At 58.3% G+C, this 20781-nt stretch overlaps 6 protein-coding genes across 6 annotated transcripts in view; 3 read left to right on the top strand and 3 right to left on the bottom strand.

The window, feature by feature from the left end:
• Positions 1 to 382: 382 nt before the first annotated feature.
• On the top strand, positions 383 to 2641 carry F5144DRAFT_582543 (uncharacterized protein). The gene is made up of 3 exons (XM_066789503.1): positions 383 to 1181; positions 1253 to 1385; positions 1442 to 2641. Exons 1-3 carry the CDS (start codon positions 695 to 697, stop codon positions 2445 to 2447), a joined length of 1626 nt encoding a protein of 541 aa, XP_066639898.1. The 5' UTR covers positions 383 to 694; the 3' UTR covers positions 2448 to 2641.
• A 1973-nt stretch (positions 2642 to 4614) lies between these two features.
• F5144DRAFT_582538 (S-adenosylmethionine:tRNA ribosyltransferase-isomerase) lies at positions 4615 to 6217 on the top strand. The gene has a single exon (XM_066789502.1). The coding sequence runs from the start codon at positions 4981 to 4983 to the stop codon at positions 6052 to 6054; it is 1074 nt and encodes a 357-aa protein (XP_066639897.1). The 5' UTR covers positions 4615 to 4980; the 3' UTR covers positions 6055 to 6217.
• A 148-nt stretch (positions 6218 to 6365) lies between these two features.
• F5144DRAFT_582537 (uncharacterized protein) lies at positions 6366 to 7602 on the bottom strand. Its single transcript, XM_066789501.1, has one exon. The coding sequence runs from the start codon at positions 7200 to 7202 to the stop codon at positions 6420 to 6422; it is 783 nt and encodes a 260-aa protein (XP_066639896.1). The 5' UTR covers positions 7203 to 7602; the 3' UTR covers positions 6366 to 6419.
• A 1107-nt stretch (positions 7603 to 8709) lies between these two features.
• Positions 8710 to 10017, bottom strand: F5144DRAFT_550747 (pyridoxal phosphate-dependent transferase; the record flags this gene model as incomplete). The annotated part of the gene is made up of 1 exon (XM_066787652.1): positions 8710 to 10017. One exon carries the CDS (start codon positions 10015 to 10017, stop codon positions 8710 to 8712), a length of 1308 nt encoding a protein of 435 aa, XP_066639895.1.
• A 1448-nt stretch (positions 10018 to 11465) lies between these two features.
• Positions 11466 to 12439, bottom strand: F5144DRAFT_595388 (uncharacterized protein; the record flags this gene model as incomplete). The annotated part of the gene is made up of 4 exons (XM_066790687.1): positions 11466 to 11636; positions 11722 to 11913; positions 11998 to 12366; positions 12428 to 12439. 4 exons carry the CDS (start codon positions 12437 to 12439, stop codon positions 11466 to 11468), a joined length of 744 nt encoding a protein of 247 aa, XP_066639894.1.
• Positions 12440 to 13220: 781 nt separating this feature from the next.
• F5144DRAFT_595387 (uncharacterized protein) overlaps positions 13221 to 20781 on the top strand; it is a gene marked incomplete at both ends in the record, with an annotated part of 29042 nt that continues 21481 nt past the window's right edge. The window contains 3 exons of the mRNA XM_066790686.1: positions 13221 to 15491; positions 15810 to 17810; positions 17908 to 20632. Coding sequence (XP_066639893.1) covers positions 13221 to 15491; positions 15810 to 17810; positions 17908 to 20632 — 6997 coding nt within the window. The remainder of the gene's footprint in view (positions 15492 to 15809; positions 17811 to 17907; positions 20633 to 20781) is intronic.

Below are 20781 nucleotides of genomic sequence, written 5' to 3'. Positions count from 1 at the left end.
GTGACCTGGTCCGACATACATACTCATGTGTATGGAGCCCAGAGTCACCCCCTTTAAATAAATGGCCACGGGTACATGCATGCGAAGCTAGCGATAAGCAATATTATGGTCCCTCTCACTCACGGTTAAGGTGGAGCGGCACAGCAATGAAGATCTTGGCAAAGAGCGTGCGAACGGCTTGGCTTGCATTTGACGGGGTTATTGATTAGGCACAGAGGACTTTAATTTTGGTGGGATTCGCTAAGAAATTGAAGTCTCTGCGCCGTTGATCCGATTCACCGTTCCGATTCAACGTCTCTGATCCGATCCAACATCCCCGACTAGCCGCCTTGGCGGGTCGTCGGATGTCGATTTCGTAGGCCCGACGAGTAGGCGGCAGCTCCCGAAGGCACCACCCGTTTCAAGCTTCCAGGCTTGTCCTTCCGGTTTAGGTACCTAATTACCCCCAACCTCAGCGCCCTTTGTGTCCCTGTGGTTCCATCGATCTTACCTCACCGATGACTCTTGATCCTCCTGACTTGGGCCCTTGGCTCAAATGCCTCATGATCCCGGAAGGTCCTTGCCTATTACTTCCATTCCGCCCCATACCGATCTCCTCGATCACTTCCGCTAGGATTTCATCTTCTTTATCCTCGCAACCCCTCTCCATGAAACGCGATCGGGCGCTTGCTCCACTTTTTGCCGTTGTTCCCACATGTCCCGCGCGCGCCGTGCCGTAGCGTTTGGGCGTTTTCCATCATCGACCGAAGAATTCCTACTTGGGCCTGAAGATTCCTCTCCTTCTCCACCACCACGCCAGGCGCGTTCCACCATGGCGTCGACCCGCACCCGGGTGTCCGTGTGCGCCATGCTGGCCATGGCGCTCGACGGGCTCGGCGTTGCCATGACCAAGGCCTCGCAGACCTTTCTCATCGAGCAGGCCCTCTGTCGCGCCTTCTACACTGCGCACGACCCCAACGTCGTGGGCCCCGATGGCGATGTCCCCGAGGCCATGTGCAAGTCGGAGCCGCTGCAATCGCAGGTCGCCTTCCTCTCCGCCTTGCTCGACTTCTCCATCCTCATCACCTGCTTCCTTGTTGGCCCCATCTACACCCGGCTGGCGTCTGTGGTGGGCAAGAGAAATGTTCTTTTCATCAACACAACCAGTTTTGCTTTGCGCATGGCCTGGTATGCCAGTGTGTGTAGGTGGCCTACTCCTCCTCCTTCGCCGCGTCCGCGTCGCAAGCCTGCTGACAGTTATATCGCTTCCTAGTCTACTTCCACAACACTATCAATGTCCGCTGGGTGCTTCTTTCCGGTCTCTTCGACTTGTTCGGCGGTGGCGTGCCGATGCGCGAGATCCTCCTCTACCTCTACGTCGGGGAGAGCGCGCGCGAGGATGGCATGTGAGTACTCATCATTTGTCCCCCGCTCGTGCTAACCAGAGGTGCAACCCTATTAGGATGGCCACCTTCAACCTCCTCACCGCGATCTTGATCGGAACCATGTCGCTCGGTTCCTTCATCGGCGCCAGCCTCCTCGACGTCAACGCCTTCATCACCTGCGGCTTGATCGTCGGCGTCTACGTCGCGTTGATACCGCTCGTTGCCCTGTTTCCTTCCGACGACCCCGCCGCGAATCGGATGGACGACACGGATGATGGTTCGGTAGAGGAACGTAGCTCTCTGATGCCGGCCGACGCCCTGGCGACGTCGGTGCCGCCCAGTGCTTCTTCCTCTCCAGCGGCAGGACTGGGCAGTGGTGTCGAAGCACACAAGCCACCGGAGGAGCCGGCACCGACCGTACTGCATGCCCTACTGCGCACCGTGACGGTCGACCTCCGCTATTCTATGGAGCTCGTCATGCAGACAGTACGCCACCCGTTCACGCGCCGGGTCATGTTGCTGTACTTTGGGTCCACGCTAGCTATGTGCATCTCCCTAGTCACGCCGCAGTGGGCGTCGGGCACCTTCCACACCGGCCTCTCCAACGTCGCCAAGGTTACGGCCATGGAGCAGATCGTTTCGGCTGTAACCCTCCTCGCCCTGCCCGTGCTGACGAAGTTCGTCCTCTACCCGCGTCTGCGCGCCAAGGAGGTCGTCGACTTTTGGGTCATCGTGGCTAGTCTCATGGCGAGCATTGTGGGCACCCTAGTCATCGCCACGGCCCCGTCACTGATAATCTATGCGGTGGGTGTCGCCATCGCCGCCACGGGCATGGGCCTTTCCGATGCCCTGCGCTCCTTCGCCACCAGTGCCCTGGCCAACAAGGAGCTGGTCCAGATGTTGTACATGAGCATCCGCACCGTCCAGACGCTCGCGGCCATTATCGGGATGCCGCTTTGGTCCGCCTTCTTCTTGTGGCTGCTGGATCATCCGGATCTCCCACGCGGTCTTCTGTACTTGGGAAATACCTGCATAGTCCTCGTATGTCTTGTACTCGCCAGATCTATGCGGCGGTCCAGGTAGCGCGGCTGCTCGTGGAGATCGGGGGTTAACTGAAGCTATGAAACGAACACTTCCTTTATTGTCGACGTGAGAGAGAGCCTACTTTAAGTACCTAAATATAGACGAATCAGAGTAAACCTAAAAAACATGATACAAATAACTAGATTGACTAGTATCGTTCCACAGCTTGGTGCCGCTTGCAAAGGACCATTGATCGCGTTCTCTATGGACAGGAGCTAAATGTCGTGTGGCACCCTCCTTTCTTGCTCGTATATGTATGCTGTGCCTATGAGTTCTCTGCGCCTGTCTTCTTTTTTGCGTCCTCTCTTTTGCTTTTGAGCGGTATTCCCGATTCCTCGCAGGGGTATTGTGGCTTGGTAAGTTATTACAGGGGAGAACACCGACGCCGCAAGGCGCCCAAAAATACGTGAGATTCATTGTTTGTTGGAGCTTGGCCTGTAGGTGGCTGTCTTATTCCACTCGGCTCGATGGTCTTGTCGTCATATCATTCTTCTGGCCTAGGCAAACAGTTGACGGTGAGACACCAGGCTCGTCGCCGCACGCCACCAGGATTGATCCTCATCCCATGCACATCATTAGTGTCAGGCTCTTTTTTAGCATCTGGTGGTGTCATCTGGCCATTGGAGTTTCCTTCATTTACATATACAGTTTTCGATCTCCATCGCCGTAAGTTTGATCATCGAGTATGTGTCAACGGCTATCCACGGTCAAATGGCGAGCCTGCATCTCCCGGCCATCTCATCGCCGACCCAGATCATGATTACGGTTGTGCTTCTTCTCTACAAAATACTGGTTTGGAGAACCCGTGCTCTCGGGTGCTTCCATCATGTTCGTCATAAAAGCAGGAGAGGACCTGTTGGAAATCCAACAGCCAGAGGTAGAGGTACTTTGCAACAAGGAAGGGTCTTAATGTACTGCAAGCCAGGTCACTGGAAGTGAGGGCTCTGCAGCGTTCGCGATGCAAAATGTCTGACAGTCTGATTGATGTAAAGAGAAAGGGGCACCAATGGTGGGCCCAGTGCCCCCATTCTTTTGTGGACCTGCTCTCTGTACCACACGTTTTCAACAGGACCTCGGCTTTTGACAGACCCATCTTCACCAAGCTTCACAGACTCCACCGACTCCTCGGGCCCACAAATTAGTATGCAGGACTCGGTCACTTCTCTGATCCGAATCAAGGTCTCTGATCCGAATCGACGCCCTCGTCGGATCGCCGATTTCGCAGGCGGACGAACAGCTGCGCACTCAACGTCCCCAGCTTCTCTAGGACCTCTTCTGCTAGACTGTTTTTAGATTGCAGGCCAGTGCGGGCCGGAGACGGGCATTCTATGCAATGAACACTGCAGCTGCCAGCACCATGGCCACTAGACCATGGCATGAATCATCTGACTCCTCTCAGGTATTGAAATCCGACTGAGTACCTGACCTAGGGATTTTTTCGGATGGATTAAGACTAGCTAGGTACCTACCTACCTGTGATGAACAATTATAGCTCGGCCGCCACATCCTTTCTAATACCCGTTTCATTGCCGTATAGCACACAGCCCAGTACTCGATACCAGCACAACCCTGGAACACCTTCGCCTTGACGGGTCCGACTTCAGCTTCCGTTTTCCGCCGCCCATGTGTTGCCTTGCAGCTCAAAATACACCGATCACCCAGCCGGCGTAATATTCACGCTACAGCTGCCTGTCTCAGTTGGAATCAAGGCCCACAAATTGCAAATCAAGACCACATTTAATGCGAAACTAGATTAAGATCCCCGTCTGGATGAGCTTCCTTAAAGGCTCGAACGACAATACCGGGCGCATTCTCATTAATCATCTCGTTGTGAACTTCCGAGGAATGCAACTTGTAGACCCCCGGTCTCGGAGAGTTAAAAAGCGTGCAGCCGGCCGATCTGAGTACCTACCTAAATTACAGATCTCGGGCACCCCCACACCCAAATTGAGCTTCATTATGTCGATATTATGACAACGTATATGTAGGCTGCGATGGGTCGCTGCATATACTCTTTGCAACATGCACCCGAAGCCCCGCAAGACCTAGTGTGGAGTAGGTAACCTGCATGGCACACCCGATGTAGTTAGGTTATGCACCAGTTACCGGCTGGGCCCTACATATCCTCCTCTGTGGTCAGGAGCTACTGCTCCAGACGCCATCTGTCACATCTGGTATGCAACCTTGCCCGTAAGTCGCGCACTTAGCCGGGGGCATGTCTATGATATCTGAGCATCGGGGTGCACGTATCTACTCTACGATCTCTCGATATCCACATCCGGGAGCACCTGCATCTACTTTGCCTCCGATCTGCATTCGCTCCAGCGGCCCCCTCACGGGTGAGGTTTAGAGTTTGTATCTGCTGTGTGTTTTCTTCAGTCTGCTCGTTTGTAGGCATCCACGTCGGGTCGGCCCCCGAGGTATATGACTTAAAGGACCCATGCAAAGTGCCCATTGTAGTGCCAACCCAGAGCCCAGCCCCATGACAGCCTTGCCCATTCTGATTTAGCAGGTCTTTTCAAAACAGCCCATCATGAGAACCAAGGAGTTTGATTTCGAATGGGACCCCAAGGCTATGCCCCAGGACCCGGTCTCACTGCGAGGCAAGAGTCGCGAAAGCGGCAAGATGCTGGTGCTCGACCGGTCCACCGAGACCAGCAAGCACACCGTCTTCTCGACCATCTGTGACTTCTTCCGGCCCGGCGACCTTCTTGTTCTGAACGACAGCTACATGCTCTCCAACACGCTCAAGTTCCATGCCAATGGCACAGACGTCCACGTGACGGTCTACGGCCACGAGCAGGACAACACCGCCATCGTCAGCATCGAGCCCGAGCAGCCTTGGATCGCACCTGGCGCTGCGATGACCTCGACCGATGAGCCCGCGTTGAGCTGCCACCTCCTCGGGCCCCAAGAGGGCGAAGACGGGCTCTGGCGGGCCCGGTACGAGCCCATCGAGTTGCTGATGCCAACCCTGGAGTTGTACGGCCATCGCCTCGACGAAACAGTTCCGCTGAACCCGGGCCACTGGAAGAACTCGCGCAAGGACTACCGCGCCGTCTACGCCAAGACGCCCGGCTCCCTGGAGATCCCGTCGGCCGGGCTGCACTTCTCCAAGGCGATCCTGGCCCAGGCCGCCGACAAGGGCGTCGAGATGGCCTATATCACGCTGCACGTGGGCGCCACCGAAACGCTGGCGGTGCGCCACATCAGCGAGGAAGAGATTGAGAACCACAAGGTGCGCTCCGAGTACTACGAGGTCGGCGAGATGGCCGCAGCGCAGATTAGCAAGGCCCGGGCCGAAGGCCGCCGCGTCATCGCTGTGGGCACCACCGTCATGCGCACCCTCGAGACGCTGGCGCAAGGCAAGGACAAGCGGGCGCCGCTGCCGGCGCAAAAGGGCTGGACGGGCCTGTACATCTACCCGGGCTTCGACTTCCGGGCCGTCGACGTGCTGCTCACCAATCTGCACCGCCCTCGCTCCAGCCACATTGTCTTGACGGCTGCTTTTGCCGGGAAGGACTTTGTCATGCGCTGCTATGATGAGATTGCTGAGAGGGGTGATTACGAGTTTGACATGTTCGGCGACAGCATGCTGATCGTGTAGATACATGTACCTAGTTAGACAATAAATACCAGGAATCACGTAAAAATGATGAGGGCATTTTGCAATTGAGCTGTGGGAAGAGAATTTAATTGGGGAAGGAGTTTATTTCCTACTACCCGTGCCACCGCATGGAAATGCCGCCGTTTTAGGCAGGCGAACGCCGCCCAATGCAGTGCTTGGTTAATCCACAACCCCACAATGTGCAGCCTACGGCAAACACTTTTACACCGCTTTCCCAAAATGGAACTCAACTCTCACCGCCTGCCGATTTCATAAAGAGGCATGTTTATTTCCCCCGCTCAACCGCCATGGGGCAAATGCCAGGTTAGCGCATGAAGAAACTATTACGCAACCAAGGCAAACTCTCAGACCGTATCTCCAGTAACCCGTCCATGAAGACGCTCATACTCGGCAAGCGCCTCCGTCTCCGACTGGGCCACGTCCTCGTAAAGCTCCCACGTCTCCTTACCACTCTTCCACTTCACAAGCACTTCTAAAACGCCGTCATCTGCGGTTTTATGGCCGCAAAGCTCCTTCACCTCCCACTGCCCCCCGTCCTCGCCAGGAACCCCCAAGCCAGCCTCAAGCTCGTCCAAGCTGCCCTCAAACCGGATTCCGTCAACATAGAAGGGCGGGTTCAGGTTGTCAGTAAAGTACGGCCGCGGGCCCCTGTCAAGCTCCCGAATGGCCGCATATCTCTGGGCAACCCGCGTGTCCAGCGCCGGGCTCCTCCTGATCCGATACCCGTCTCCCGATTCATGGATAACAATGGCATGGATCGGCCGTCCTAGGCTCTCGTCTGCCTGCCGACGGACCTCGGGCTTGCAGTCGTGGAGAAACAGGTCGATGCAGATCCGGATGCGGTTGCGGTCGAGCAGGACGGCGTGGAGCTGGGCATCGGCCGTGTAGCTGGTAACGCCATCGGCGGATGTGGCTGCTCCGTCTGTAGCTATGGCGGGTGAAGGCACGGGAGGGGGTCCAAGGTGTGCAGGGACAGCGCGGGCAAGCTTCTCGGCGAATTGACAGGCAAAGGCAATCGCGGCTGAGGACTGCCGGGACGGGAGCGGGTACCGCATGTCGAGGAGACATCGTATCGTCCCGTCTGCCGTCAGCGCAGCAGAGCTCTCGGGCGCGACTGTGAGTTTCATGTTTGTGGCTATCGGTTCTGTGATTGTGGTTGTGTGTAGTGAGCCGCAGATTCCGGAAGCATAATTAAGAGTTTGAATCAGGGATGAGTACAGGGTGGCTGTGCTGGCTTCTGCGTCGTTGAACACGGCCGATAGAAGTTTTGAGTTTGAAACCTTGCGGTGTGAACCCGAGTCGGAGATACAATCCAGGTTGGGGAGAGAAGCAGAGCAAGCTTAGGAAAACCGGCTTTAATAGGAAAAATATGCCGCTCCAATCTGGTACTCTCCAAAGGTACAAGGAAAAGGGTGAGGAAACCTGGGTGAGTGAGTAGGGCGTAGCTAGGTAGGTAGGTAGGTAGTTTATTAACGCCCGGCGGGTCAACCGAAAGGGCAACTATTACAATCTGACGATACATTTCCCAAGATATGTCCTAATCTCTTTGAAGCCCGTAAAGTTCATTCTAGTTCATATTTCGACAGTTACCATTTCTCTGCGGATTCTCGTGGGTTTAGTAGGGCTGTTAGTAGGCTGGCTTGAAGGCGATTCTCCAAGTGTTCAACGTCCTATCTTCGGCGGCTGAAGCGGTGCCTGCTATTTGTGTCACGAGGTGAGGGGTCGGTGTTGTCGGGTGTGGTGGGTTAGGTGATTTAGTCGGCCTGTGGTTCGTTCGTGTCGAGTCGGCCCGTCGCCATTGCGAACCGTATGGTTGCGCGAACGGCTGCCATGTCAGGAGTCCAGTCGTTCTTGTCCGACGGCGATTTCCCTCCTAGATAGAAGGAAATATTGCTTCTCTGAGTGTCTGTACATTCGAGCATCTTTCTTCGGTACGCTGTCCATTTTGTGCATCGGAATAGGAAGTGGTCCACTGTCTCTTTTGCTTGTCCACATGCGCACTGGTCTGACGGTGCTACTCCGATTCGGTGGAGGTAACCGTTGAGCCTTGCCATGCCTGTTCTGAGCTGGGCAAGTTTGGCAGCCTCCTTGTGAGATAGATGATCGTACAGCAGTTGGGTGTGTTTCCCTGGTAGTGCTGCGTCGACTCGCTTGGAATGAGCTCCGACTTTGTCTGGCAGGTGATTGCTGCTGCCTCTCTTGGACCGTGCTACGTTGAGGGTTGTCGACCGCATCCTGGGCATTTGTACTTCTGGAGCGGCGCCCTGTCGAGTGGCATGTTTGGCGTTCCCCTTGGCGATTTCCCAAAGCTTGTTTTCTTCTCTCGCAGGGAACCATCGTATTGATACTGTGTTTCCGTTCCTGCGTTCTGCTATTTCCGGAGAAGGAAACCGCCAGGTACGGCGGTACTTCCACGCGGAAGAAAATAATCTGTTTGATCAAACGCCTAGTTCTTCCCCATCTAACGCTGGCCACACAGCGTGTTGAAGTCTATCTAACTCTCTCTCGTGTGAAGTGTAGCAGATTGACAATGTTCATTCCGAGGACACTACCGAGGTACCTAGGTAGTTAGGGAGGTAATCCGGAAACCTTCAATTCCCGTCGGCCCGGCCCGCGCAACCAACTAACTCTAACTTAGCAGGACCGACCCTGTGACACGGGTGCTGCTACCGGCATGCCAATCCCAACAGGGGCGCAGGGCTGATCCCCGGTTGGAACGCCGATGACGCCTTGCAGTAGCGCCTGGTGGATCCGCCGCAGACCCTCCTCCAAGCGGTCGCGCGGGTGCGCAAAGACGATGCGGAACATGTCGGGCGACTCGCTGTCGAAATTGTCCCCGGACGCCAGGTACACCTTGTGGCGGCGCAGGGCATCGCGCACGTCGTCGGCGATGGTCGTCGCCTGCCCCTCTCGCTCCGAGCGCGGGTGCCAGCGGCGGTACGCCCAGCCGAGGTCGGCCCACACAAACAGCGCGGCCTGCGTGCCGGCCGCAAAGGGGATGCCGTGGCGCTGTAGGAAGTCGGTGGTGAAGGCGTAGGCGGCCGCCAGGCGCCGGCGGTTCTCCGCCAGGTAGGCGCTCGTGAAGGCGTCGTCCTGCAGCACCTGCGCCACGACGGTGTCGGCCAGGGACGACGCGTACGAGTAGATGGCGATGGAGCTCAGGGCGGCGCGCAGGGCCGGGTTCTGCGGCGACACCAGACACCCCACACGCCACCCATTGGCGCCAAAGTCCTTGGATACCCCCCACAGCACGTGCACCAGCGCCGGGTCGATCAGCTCGTCGAGGTCCAGGGCCAGCACCGACGTGAAAGCGGGCTCATCGCGCCACACGGACAGGGCGTAGACCTCGTCGCTGACGAGGTGCAGCTGGTACTTGCTGCAGAGGGCCGCCAGCGCCTCGAGCACCTCGCGCGGGTAGCAGCGACCGAGCGGATTGTGCGGCGAGCACAGCAGCAGGCCCCTGACCACTTGGCCCTGCTCCCTCGCCCGCAACAGCGCCTCCTCGTAGCACCGCACGGCCGGCAGGCCCAGGGGGTCCAAACCACCGAAGCTGACGGGCACGGTCCGGACGTGAGGGCGCAGGCGGAGCGTGATCTCGCCGTAGTAGGGGCGGCCCGCCAGGAAGGCCTCGCCCGGGTCGGCCAGCGCCCAGGCGACGTGCTCCAGCGCGCTCGAGACGCCGTTGGTGACCATGATGTGCGCGGCATCCAGCGGCCGGTGCGTCGCGAGGTGGCGGCTGAGGAATCGGGCGAGCGCCTCCCGTAGGCGGTGGCTGCCCAGGGGCCCGTCCTGGTATGTCACGACGCTGCCCCCGAGTTCGACGTGCTTGGCGACATAGTCGCGTAGCTCCGCTTCCATCAGGTGGTTCTCGGCCACGCCCAGGTTGACGGCGCCAGTTGGGTTAGAGTGCCGGTCCCATGGGTTCTTCATCACTTCCCACATTTCGTTGAATGCATTGCCGGGCACCTGCTCCTGCCCGCGTTTCGACAGCATCGCACTGGCCGGGGGGGGGGGGGGGGGGAAGGGGGGAGGGCGGTAGGGAGTTTGAGTAGACGTCCGTACTGATGTCAATGGGGGTCGAGGCGACGGGGGTACTGAGCCTAACCCGTCGCAGCAACGTTTCGAGAGAAGAGAAAGCACCTTGTGGTGGAAATCGAGTTGAGGTTGGTTGCTGTCAGGGTTTCACCCAGTAGGATGTGGTCGGTGTGTGTTTGCTGTTGCTATTGCTATCATAGGCTCCAGCTGGCAGTCTCACTGCGCAGCTGGTTATGTCGGGAGCCCGGACTCGTCCATTCGCCTACATGGTATGGGGCCTCCCGATCCCCTGTCAGCACCCTATCTTAATTCCAGGTTAACTGTCAGCTGCTATACCACACCAACCCCAAATTGGATTATATTTTGCTATCTGACTTGACAAATTCAGGGGCCGCGGTCACCCCAATGTTAGGTCTTCAGTCTTCCATCACAGAGTTTGAGGGGCATCGATTCGAACTAGAACGCCCAAGTGGTTTCACAGTGTTGCGTCAGAGTCAAAGTTGGAGTTGGTACTTTGTGATGAGAAAGTACCTCAACTGGGCCAAGTTCGGAATACTCCGCTCTCTTGCTCTGAATACAGTGTCCTGCAGGTCGAACATCCGGTGCCACGTATTCGTGTCTGCCGCGGGATGCGATAGATGGCCCAGCAGCGGCTGAATGTCTAACATTGGACTTGAACTGGCTGCCGTCGCGTCGTCAATGGCACGCATAACACAGCACAGCACGGCACATATGCAGATGGACAGCTAAGGCCCAGCACCACACCACGGGAGGGGGTGGACGTAAGATCTGGGGTATCGCGGCAGGCGATTCCTGTTCCGTGTTTGGAATAGCGCGCGACACAATTGAAGCTGAAACACAGCATGCCCTGCCGTATTCGTCTTCGTGCAGAGCTGATGCATCTCATCTGCCAGCCTCCATTGGCCCTTAGGTTCGTACTGTGGAAGCGATGATATAACCATGCATGCCGCTGCAATGCCGAGGGCTGCGCGATGTCTAGCATCTGCATGGCGCGTCACACCGGTCCCGTCGTTGCACATGTGCCTGGCACATGTCTCCTGGCACAAGTCAACCACGTTGACGGTGATCGGTGCTCTGTTGGCGAAGCCAATTCCCCGCGTACTTTCTTCTTGCGGATTCCTCAGCGGATGGTGCACTGCATGTATCCGATCAAATAGCGCAGGTCTGCATGACCTTCCACGGGAGGCTTCCTCTGGACCGAGGCGCCACGCCGATTGAGGGACAACGCCGGTTGGCTGGAAGGGAGGACTAGACGTCTATGTGACCAATTTATATGCCGCAACTACGTGTCCCAAGAAGCCACTAATGTGGAGATCCTGCATGGTATAATCTATTCATACTAGCCAGTCTTGCCATCTTTGGGCAGCCCCGCGGCGGAGGGCATCGAGCGCATCGCCGTCATCGCAAATGCCCAGCATCCTATCCGTGACGTACCCTGCAAGTCTCTGTGCCTCTACCGACCACGACTCCACCTCTTCCCGAGTATAGCATGCGAAGTCGTTCGCCTACATGCAGGCATCGCCGCATCGGGTCAGCGCCGCGTCGGGCTTGCGACGGGGAGCGGAGAGAGGGAAACAAAGGGCCACCAACCTCGGGTCGCACCCACGAGCGACAATAGAAGATGGCATACATGGTCCGCGGATCTGGCGTCGTGTTGGCGCCTCCGGCGTGGAGCGTCGAAGTCAGGAAGAGGAGGGCCTCGCCACGCGACAATTCGGCGGTTGCGACTTCATGCTCCTGGGCTTTTCTCGCATCCCCCCAAAGGTGAGATCCGGGTACAACCTAGGGCAAGTCCAGTCAGCTCAGCAGAGGCCCGACGAGAGAGGTTGGGGGAACCCGGGAACGTGGTGCTCATCTATCGCCTACCAAGGTGGCTCCATTTGCATAAGTGGTGTCGACGGCAGCGACTAACATGCCGATGCCCAAGTCGGAGCCCAGGCGATAGCCTGTCTGCTCCTGGCTGGTGTGGGCCTTTTGCCAGATGGCATCGTCGCGGTGCAAAGGCTGGGCCTTGCCGCTCTCCAGGATGGTGATGCTGGCCGCCTGGGAGAGCATGGCGTCGGTGCTGCGCTCGCTGGCGCTCTGGGAATCCACGTCGGCCGGGTTGGTGGTGCGTAAAAAATGGTTGACGATTCTCAGGAGGTTAGGGTTTAAACACCATTGCTCTCTTGCTGTTGCACTGCGCCCAAAGAGCAAGCCAGCATGCATACGGCCGTTGTAGCGTGCTTTCCACCCCTAGCATCAACATTTCTTAGACTTTGCAGGCGAAATGAACACTACTTCCCAAGTGACTTGCCTCATCTGACATTCTGAACTCCATCACCTGTCGAACATCCTGGTGCACCTGTTGGAGCTGCTCGGGGGATGCTAGCCCGGTGATAATCACACCGCCATCCTGTTCAAGCACCTCGATGGCTTTCTCCGGAAGGTTAAGAGGGGCTTTTCGCAGTCGCAACATCGTGAATGCTGAATCAGGAGTAGTGATATGGATCAACCTGAAACAGTGTCAAAATGATAATGATTGTAAGAACCGGGGACTCGGGGGCAGCACAGACTGGAGCAGGCACATGCCGTAGGCCCATAGTCCCCGACAACATCAAATGCTGAAGACGCAGACGCAGGGCCTGCATGTGGTGCACTGAGTACCACCTATCGAGGCATGGGAAGTGAAGCGTTTTGCAGCCGAGATCGGAAACCCCTCACGACCTCGGGCCAGATGGATCGGGTCATGCAGTGTAAGCCGTTGACCCTCCACCCCACGGCCGTGGTTATGCACCCCGTTTTGGTGCCATTGGTACATGCATGGCCATTGCCCTCGGCGATCGGCGTATTACCCACGGCACTGAAGGGAGCACTGGCGGCATTGTGTAACTTTAGTGTTCAAAGGATAACGTGCATGGAGGTAGGTAGGTACTTAGGTACATGTACCTGAACATGGTTTGATGTACGACGCGGGACGCATTTCAGAGCAGCGAATACATCTAAAGCGGAAATCAACAACATCAACGTATGCGATTCCGCTCGAGGGTATCATTAAAGACAGGAGAAGAAAGCTGAACTTCTTGTCCAGACACAACCGCCAGGGCACAATGGCTACGCCTGTCGCTGAAATGGGCACAGGCACAGGCACAGGCACAGACACTGCCATGGCCCAGGACCTTGACTTTGACATTAACCAGTACCATCAATGGAATGATCATATCGACCACGCAGACGACCCTTCGGCCCGGGTGCACGACCTAATCGCGGCGCACATGGCTCGAGACCCCTCTGCGCCGGCCGTGTGCGCCTGGGACGGAGGGTGGACGTACGACGAGCTCGACCGGCTCTCGTCGGCCCTGGCAAGCCGGCTGGTCACATGCGGCGTGGCGTGCGACGACTTTGTCCCAATCCTCGTGCCCAAGTCGAAGTGGACCGCCGTCGCGGTCCTGGGCGTGATTCGGAGCGGCGCGGCCTTTGTGCTTCTGGACGAGGCGCATCCGCCGCGTCGCCTGCGGGAGATTTGCGCCGAGATGCGGGCCACGCTTGTGGTGGCGGCTGAGGGCCTGCAGGGCCGTGCCGGCCAGTTGATCGACGGCGAGTCCGTCCCCGTTCTGGTGGTGGGGGATTCACCCCTCCGGACCTGGGCAGGCGAGGACGACAAGGCCTGGCGCGCGTCGCCCGTCACCGGCACCAGCGCGCTCTACGCCGTCTTCACCTCGGGCTCGACTGGTCGGCCAAAGGGGGCCGTGGTGGAGCACGCCTCGCTCTGCGCCGCGGCCCGGGCATCAGGCCGCGTGCTAGGCATGAGCACCCAGACCCGAGCCTTCCAGTTTGCCTCGTTCGCCTTCGATCCCACCATCATGGACTTTCTCCGCACGTGGGTCTATGGCGGCTGCGTGTGCATTCCGTCGCCTCAGCAAGCCAAGGACGACATTACCGGTGCTTTCCAGGCGCTCCGGGCCAACATGGCCAGCATGACCCCCTCGGTGGCCCGACTGCTAGATGCCGAGGCGCTCCCGGGCCTGCGCGTGCTTGAGTTTGCAGGCGAGCCCATGCTCCCGGCTGACGTGGACAAGTGGACGGACAGAGTCGTTCTCGTCAATTCGTATGGAAATGCCGAGTGCTCTGTGTACTCCAGCATGCGGTCCCCGATGCGTCGTGACCTCCCTACTAACAATATTGGTTTCCCCGTGGCCTGCGTCGCCTGGATCGTTGATGAGACGGACGCCGACATCCTGCTTCCGCCCGGGCAGGTGGGCGAGTTGGTGCTCGAGGGGCCCGGTGTTGGTCGTGGGTACCTCCACAACGCCGCCATGACCGCCGCGGCTTTCATCACCAACCCGTCCTGGTTATCCAGATTTCGTGGCCCCACGGCGCGGGATACGCGTCTATACAAGACGGGTGATCTAGCGCGGTACGAACCGGACGGGTCACTTCTGTGCCTGGGCCGCAAAGACACACAAACCAAGATTCGCGGGCAGCGCGTCGAGCTGAGCGAGGTCGAGTGGCATATCCGGGACCTGCTGGGGCCGGACAACGACGTCGTCGCCGAGGTGGTACGCTGGAAGGAGGGTCGCACGGCGCTTGTGGTTTGCGTACGGCTACGGCAGGCCCCGAGGCCATCAAGCGAGAGTGAGCAAGAGCTGCAGCTGCTCGCACCACCCAACGACGACTTCCGACACAAGATGGAGGAAGTGGAGCGCGAACTCCAGTCCCGGGTGCCTGCGCACATGGTGCCCAGTGCCTTCATCGCGCTGTACCGCGTCCCTCTCTCCCTCTCAGGCAAGACGGACCGCAGGCGCCTTCGAGAGCACATTGCTGAGAGACCCTGGGCCGAAGTGGAGGCCTATATGATGACTAGGACAACTGACGACAGCCATCTGTCTCTTTCACCGACCACAGAGGGGGGGCGGCGGCTTCGAGACGCATTTGCTCACGTTCTAGGCATCGAAGCAGCGGCCCTCGGCCTCCGTGATTCCTTCTTCCGGCGCGGGGGCGACTCAATCCTGGCGATGCAACTGAGCGCCCATTGTCGTGCGCTGGGGTTCTCCGTCACGACACAGGACGTTTTCCAACACCAAACCATCGCGGCCCTGAGTGACGTCGTTGCCGCCAGGGGGTCAGGGCCACAGCAGGGCCGACCGCTTCTACTCTCTCGAGTACAACACATGCTCATTCAAAGACACGGACACCCGGCCGAGGGCGAAGGCGACGAGATCCGCCGAGATGCGTTAAGGCTCTACGGTTTCCGCAGCATGCGCGTCCCGGGATCACTCCATATAAGCCAGCTGGAGTCGTCATTGCAATATCTTGTGCGCCGGCATCCCGCGCTCCGGACTAACTTTATCCTAGATGCGGACGGACAGTGGGAGCAGGTGGTGAGAGAGTCCACCCAGAGCTGTTTTCTGTGCGAATCGGTGCATGTCCCGGCGACGGCCAAGGCAGGTACCGACCCCGATCCCGATCAACCCCAGAGGGATCCGCACTACGAGCGTCTGAATCTTCGCGATGGGCCGATACTTGGGGCTCAGCTCGTCAGTGTGCAAGGCAGCACAGGGCCCCAGTACCTACATCTAGTGGCACCCCTGATCTTAGTCGATCATCTGTCGTGGGATATCATCACTCGGGACCTGCGCGACTATCTGGAGTCAGGAGAACGGGGCGCCCTGGGATGTGCTCCTGCTAGTTCGTTCCAGTCGTGGCTGGTCGGGAAGTCGCCGCCAGCAGAGTCCAAATATGGAGCCAATGGAGCAACGGGGATGCTACCGTCGCTGTTCGGGTTCGGGGATCACCTAGCTCTGGACAAACCCTCGGTCGAGTTCGAGCTGGACGCTGATACAGCCACCAGATTATGGCAAAAAAGCGCAGAAGCTCTTCGTGCTGACCCCAAGGAGTTGTTTCTGGGCGTTCTACTCTATTCCTTGCAGTTCACATTCCCAGGGCAAAAGGACATCTGTGTTTTGGTCGAATACGATGGGAGAATGCGAGATGCCACAGATGTGGTAGGTCAATATACAACGTACGCGTCGTTGGTATTGTCGCTGTCAACTGAGACAGACTTGCTCAACATCCTGGGTCACGTAAAGGATGCCTTTCGAGCCGCATCCAGGGGGCATAACGACGTCAGCCACGTGCCCATGCCGGGTGAACACGGACAGGCATTTATCGTCCTGCACTGGAATACCAAGACATCTCCGTCGACATCTGCTATCGAGGCTGAGACGGAGATGTGCCGACTCCTCCAACCATCGCTCCTTTCGACAGGGCATGAGCCTCCAGCATCACGTTTCCAGCCTGGTACCCTCAACCTGACAGTGACATGCACACGAGAATCGCCGTCACTCCGCGTCCAGCTGGCGGACGCCCAGGAGGTATTGGCCGAGAACGGTGTACGCCAGTGGATCAAACATTGCCTGACCTCGCTGGCCGAGTTTCCACCGCGATGGGGCGCAGCGCGGCTGCCACCACGGGTCAGCGATTTCGCCCAGCTCGACAGCATGAGCCAAGAAGACCTCGGGTCCATGATCGAAGACCTCGTCGCGCGGAATGGAGGGCTGGACACGCGCGACATCGAAGACATCTACCCCGCCGCATTCATTCAACAGGGCATGCTGCTGAGCCAGGCCCGCGACCCCTGGACGTACCGCTCATCCATAGCCTGGAGGGTGCGCCCGCGGTCGTCACGCGATGGGCAACATCCAGTTGACCTGGCCCGGCTCCACGACGCCTGGGTCAAGGTGGCCATGGCTCACCCAATTTTGCGGACAGTCTTCGTACAAGCTCGTGATGGTGTTTATTACCAAGTTGTCCTGAAACAACCGGTTCTACCCATTACAGCACGGCATCTCGACGGCAGCCATTATCCCCTTGCAACACCCAACAACGAAAAGCATCTAGGCGAGAATCAGATGCTGCCATGGAAGATTGAACTCGTGGCCACTACTGAGCGCGACGGAAGCGGAGGCGGAGTGATAACCTGTCAACTCGACATCAGTCATGCCCTCATGGATGGCGACTCGGTGCGCGTGCTGGTTCGCGACGCCGGGCTGGTATACAGGGGAGGACCTGGTGCTGCTGCACTGAGCCCTCCACCGTACGGCCAATACATTGATTATCTGCGGCAGGTTCCTCAAGACGGTGCCCTCGAGTACTGGAAGACCTGTCTTCAAAATGCCGAGCCCTGTTACTTTCCGGTTTCCGAGAGCGTCTCCAAGGCCGTCGAGCCCGAGGCTGAGCCCCTTCAAGACATTATAGTCCTCCTGGACGACGTCTCCCGCCTCCGCCAGTTTTGCGAAACCGAGGGCGTGACGTTGTTCAACGTTATACAACTCGCCTGGGCCATCGTGCTCCAATGCTACACCGGGAACGACGATGTCATCTTCGGATACCTGACATCCGGCCGTGACGTCCCTGTCAATGGTGCTCAGGACATGGTTGGGCCGCTGATCAACATGCTCATCAGCCGGGTCGATCTTGATCGCAAAGGCGTCAGCGTCCGCCAGGGTCTCGTGCAGTGCCGCGACGGCTTTACGGCCAGTCTTCCCCACCAACATTGTGCATTGTCCGACATCTACCGTGCGCTGGGGCATTCGGGCGCGGGCCTTTTTAATACCATCATTACGTATGAAAAGGTGCTGCCTGTCGAGGCTGAGCGGAGCATCGACTTTGAACGTATTCGGGACCGCCAACCCACGGAGGTGAGTGCATGTAACCGGCGGCACCTAACTCCTCCTTCCGATTTCACGCATCATATACGTGTAAGGCCTGGCTGCTGATCTGGGATGCGTGATATAGTTCGACGTGGTCGTAAACGTCACCGTCTCCCGTGATACCATCGACCTCTCTCTCACTTACAGGGCCGAGAACCTCCCAATCGCCATCGCAGGCAGCCTCGGGCGCACATTCAGCATCATCATCTCGGAAATCGTCGCGCGTCCGGATGTCAGCGTCTCTGAACTGAACCTCGTCAGTGGGCCGGACCTAGCTCGCATGCTCGAATGGAACAACCCCCGCGCCACGCCTGATGATGAGCTCGTTACAGACCGGATCCGGCGGATGGCCCTCCAATACCCCGAGCGCCTTGCCATCGATGCTTGGGACGGTGTCTTGACGTACCGCCAGTTTTGGGAATACGCCACCGGTATTTCTGCCGTTCTGCAGCGCCACGGCCTGCAGGGCGATGGTGAGATGCCCATCCCCATTTGCCTCGAAAAGTCGGTTTGGGGGCCGGTCTGCATGTTGGCCGTCCTGCTGGCTGGCGGGGTCTGCGTCCCCATCGACCCCGAAGCCCATGTAGAGCGGGTGCGATCCATCATCGCGGAGATATCCCCTTCCATCGTGCTGGTTTCGCCGCTGACCGCGCAGACGGTTGATTTGGGTGCTACCGTGACTCCTTGCAGGAAAGTCGTGGTATCGCCGGACCTATTCACCTCCTCGCCACATCAAGAGGAAGAGGATAGGAGAACAATGGCTCATATACAGCCCGAGAGTGCCGCTTTCATGCTGTTCACCTCGGGGAGCACGGGTCGTCCCAAGGGCATCATTCTCCAGCATGACAGCCTTAGTACCACAATCCGGGAGCAGCGTGCCCGTCTGCTTGTGGACTCGGCATCCCGCGTCCTGCACTTCGCGTCCTATACCTTTGACCTCTGCGTCTACGAGGTATTTCCCACTCTCACAGCGGGGGGGTGCATCTGCATTCCGTCCGACGCCGCGAGGGTGAACGATTTGCCTGGGTTCATCCGCGACAGTCGGGTGAATTGGATGATATCTACCCCGTCGCTCTTCCGCCTTTTCCGGCCCGAGGACATCCCCGCCGTGCGCACCGTCAGCCTGGCGGGCGAGGCCATACCGCAGGACATTATTGACCTCTGGGCCGGCCGGGTCCAACTGTTCAACGCCTATGGCCCTGCCGAGTGTACAATCTGTAGTACCCATAAGATCGAAGCCGCCCATGACTGGATTCCTAACACAATTGGGCGTGCCGCTGGCGGTGAGGCTTGGGTGGCGGATCAGTTCAGCGTCGATCGACTCGTGCCGATGGGCGCGGTAGGAGAGCTGCTTTTCCAGGGCCCTGTTGTGGGTCGTGGGTATTTCCAGCAACCGGATGCTACAGAGAAGGCCTTTCTTTCGAGACGGCCACCATGGCTACCCGCTTCCTTTTTTGAGGGCCGAGGTGCCCTATATCGGACGGGCGATCTGGTGTCTTACAATGCCGACGGCACTCTGCGTTATTTGGGACGCAAAGATGCCCAGGTTAAGCTGCGGGGGCAGAGGATCGAGTTGGAGGGCATCGAGTTCCAGATTAGACGCCAGCTTCCTACTGATCATAGCGTTCTGGTAGATGTCTTTCGGCCGGACAACCACGACGCGGCGGAGCTTCTGATTGCCTTTGTCCAAACAGGATCAGGAACGGGAACCGAAGGCGGCGGAGACGGCGGCGTGCAACTGCTACGAGCCGACGAGCCTTTCCGCACCCTGGTCCATGAGGTCCAGGCTAAGCTCATAGCTGCCGTGCCCAACTACATGGTTCCCCAGCTGATGATCCCCATCAAGCGGATTCCCATAACCAAGACAGGCAAAACCAATCGGCGGCTCCTGAGGGATGCGGTAAGGGCACTATCACGCGCAGACTTTGAGGGGCTGGTCCAGGGGCAGCAAGGACCAAAGCCTCAGCCAGCCACACCGGCCGAGGAGGCGATGCAGCATCTGTGGGCCACCGTTCTTAGTCGACCACCCGAGGCTCTGGGAGTCCAGGACAACTTCTTCCAGGTTGGGGGCGACTCAATCACGGCCATGAAGCTGGTGGGGCTTGCGCGTACCCAGGGATACGCCCTGGCCGTCTCGGACATCTTCAACCGGCCCACACTAGCAGGTCTGGCGGCAGGACTGGAGGGAGCATCGCCCCTATCCCAAAGGCTACAGTACATTCCTTACAGCCTCCTGCCATCAGATCAGCGCATACAAACCCTCCAAACAACGGCCTTGGAGAATTGTGGTCTGGCTTCGGATGAGCTCGAGGATATTTACCCATGCACGGCGCTCCAAGAGGGCCTCATGAGTCTCACCATCAAGCACCAGGGCTCGTATGTTGCACAGTATCAGTATGAACTCGGCCATGACATAGAACCCCGTCAAATGGCCAACGCGTGGGATGCCGTCGTGGCGGCAAACCCTATCCTACGGACCCGAATCATCCAAGCCTCGTCGGGCCGTCTGTTCCAAGTCGTGCTAAAGCACGGCACTACCTGTCATGTCCAAAGTTCTGGTCTCGAGGCGGCCAACAGGGAAGCAAGGGAGCAACAGATTGGTCTGGGAACATCTCTGATGCAGTGCTACGTGGCCACCGAGGGTGACAAGGCCCAACTTGTCCTCACCATCCACCATGCCCTCTACGATGGCTGGTCCATGACGCTTATACTGGAGCAGCTGGAGTCAGCGTACGGTGGCCGGCAGCCGAAGACCCGGCCCTTCACCGGATTCATGGACTACGTGGGCCGTCTGGATCCTGCAGAGTGTCGTAAGTTCTGGCGGGCCTACTTCGAGGGGACGAACACGGCCGTGTTCCCTGCGACGAACCAGGGACGCGACCGACGTACCCCGGTAGCCACGGAGCTGCAGCTCGTCGAGCAGAGACGAGACTTGCCAGAAGCAAACTCCCGTTTTACC

The sequence above is a fragment of the Chaetomium tenue genome (genome assembly GCF_020726465.1).
Source record: "Chaetomium tenue strain MPI-SDFR-AT-0079 chromosome Unknown F5144scaffold_6, whole genome shotgun sequence".
Lineage (NCBI taxonomy): Eukaryota > Fungi > Ascomycota > Sordariomycetes > Sordariales > Chaetomiaceae > Chaetomium > Chaetomium tenue.
This window is presented reverse-complemented; position numbering and strand designations above follow the sequence as displayed.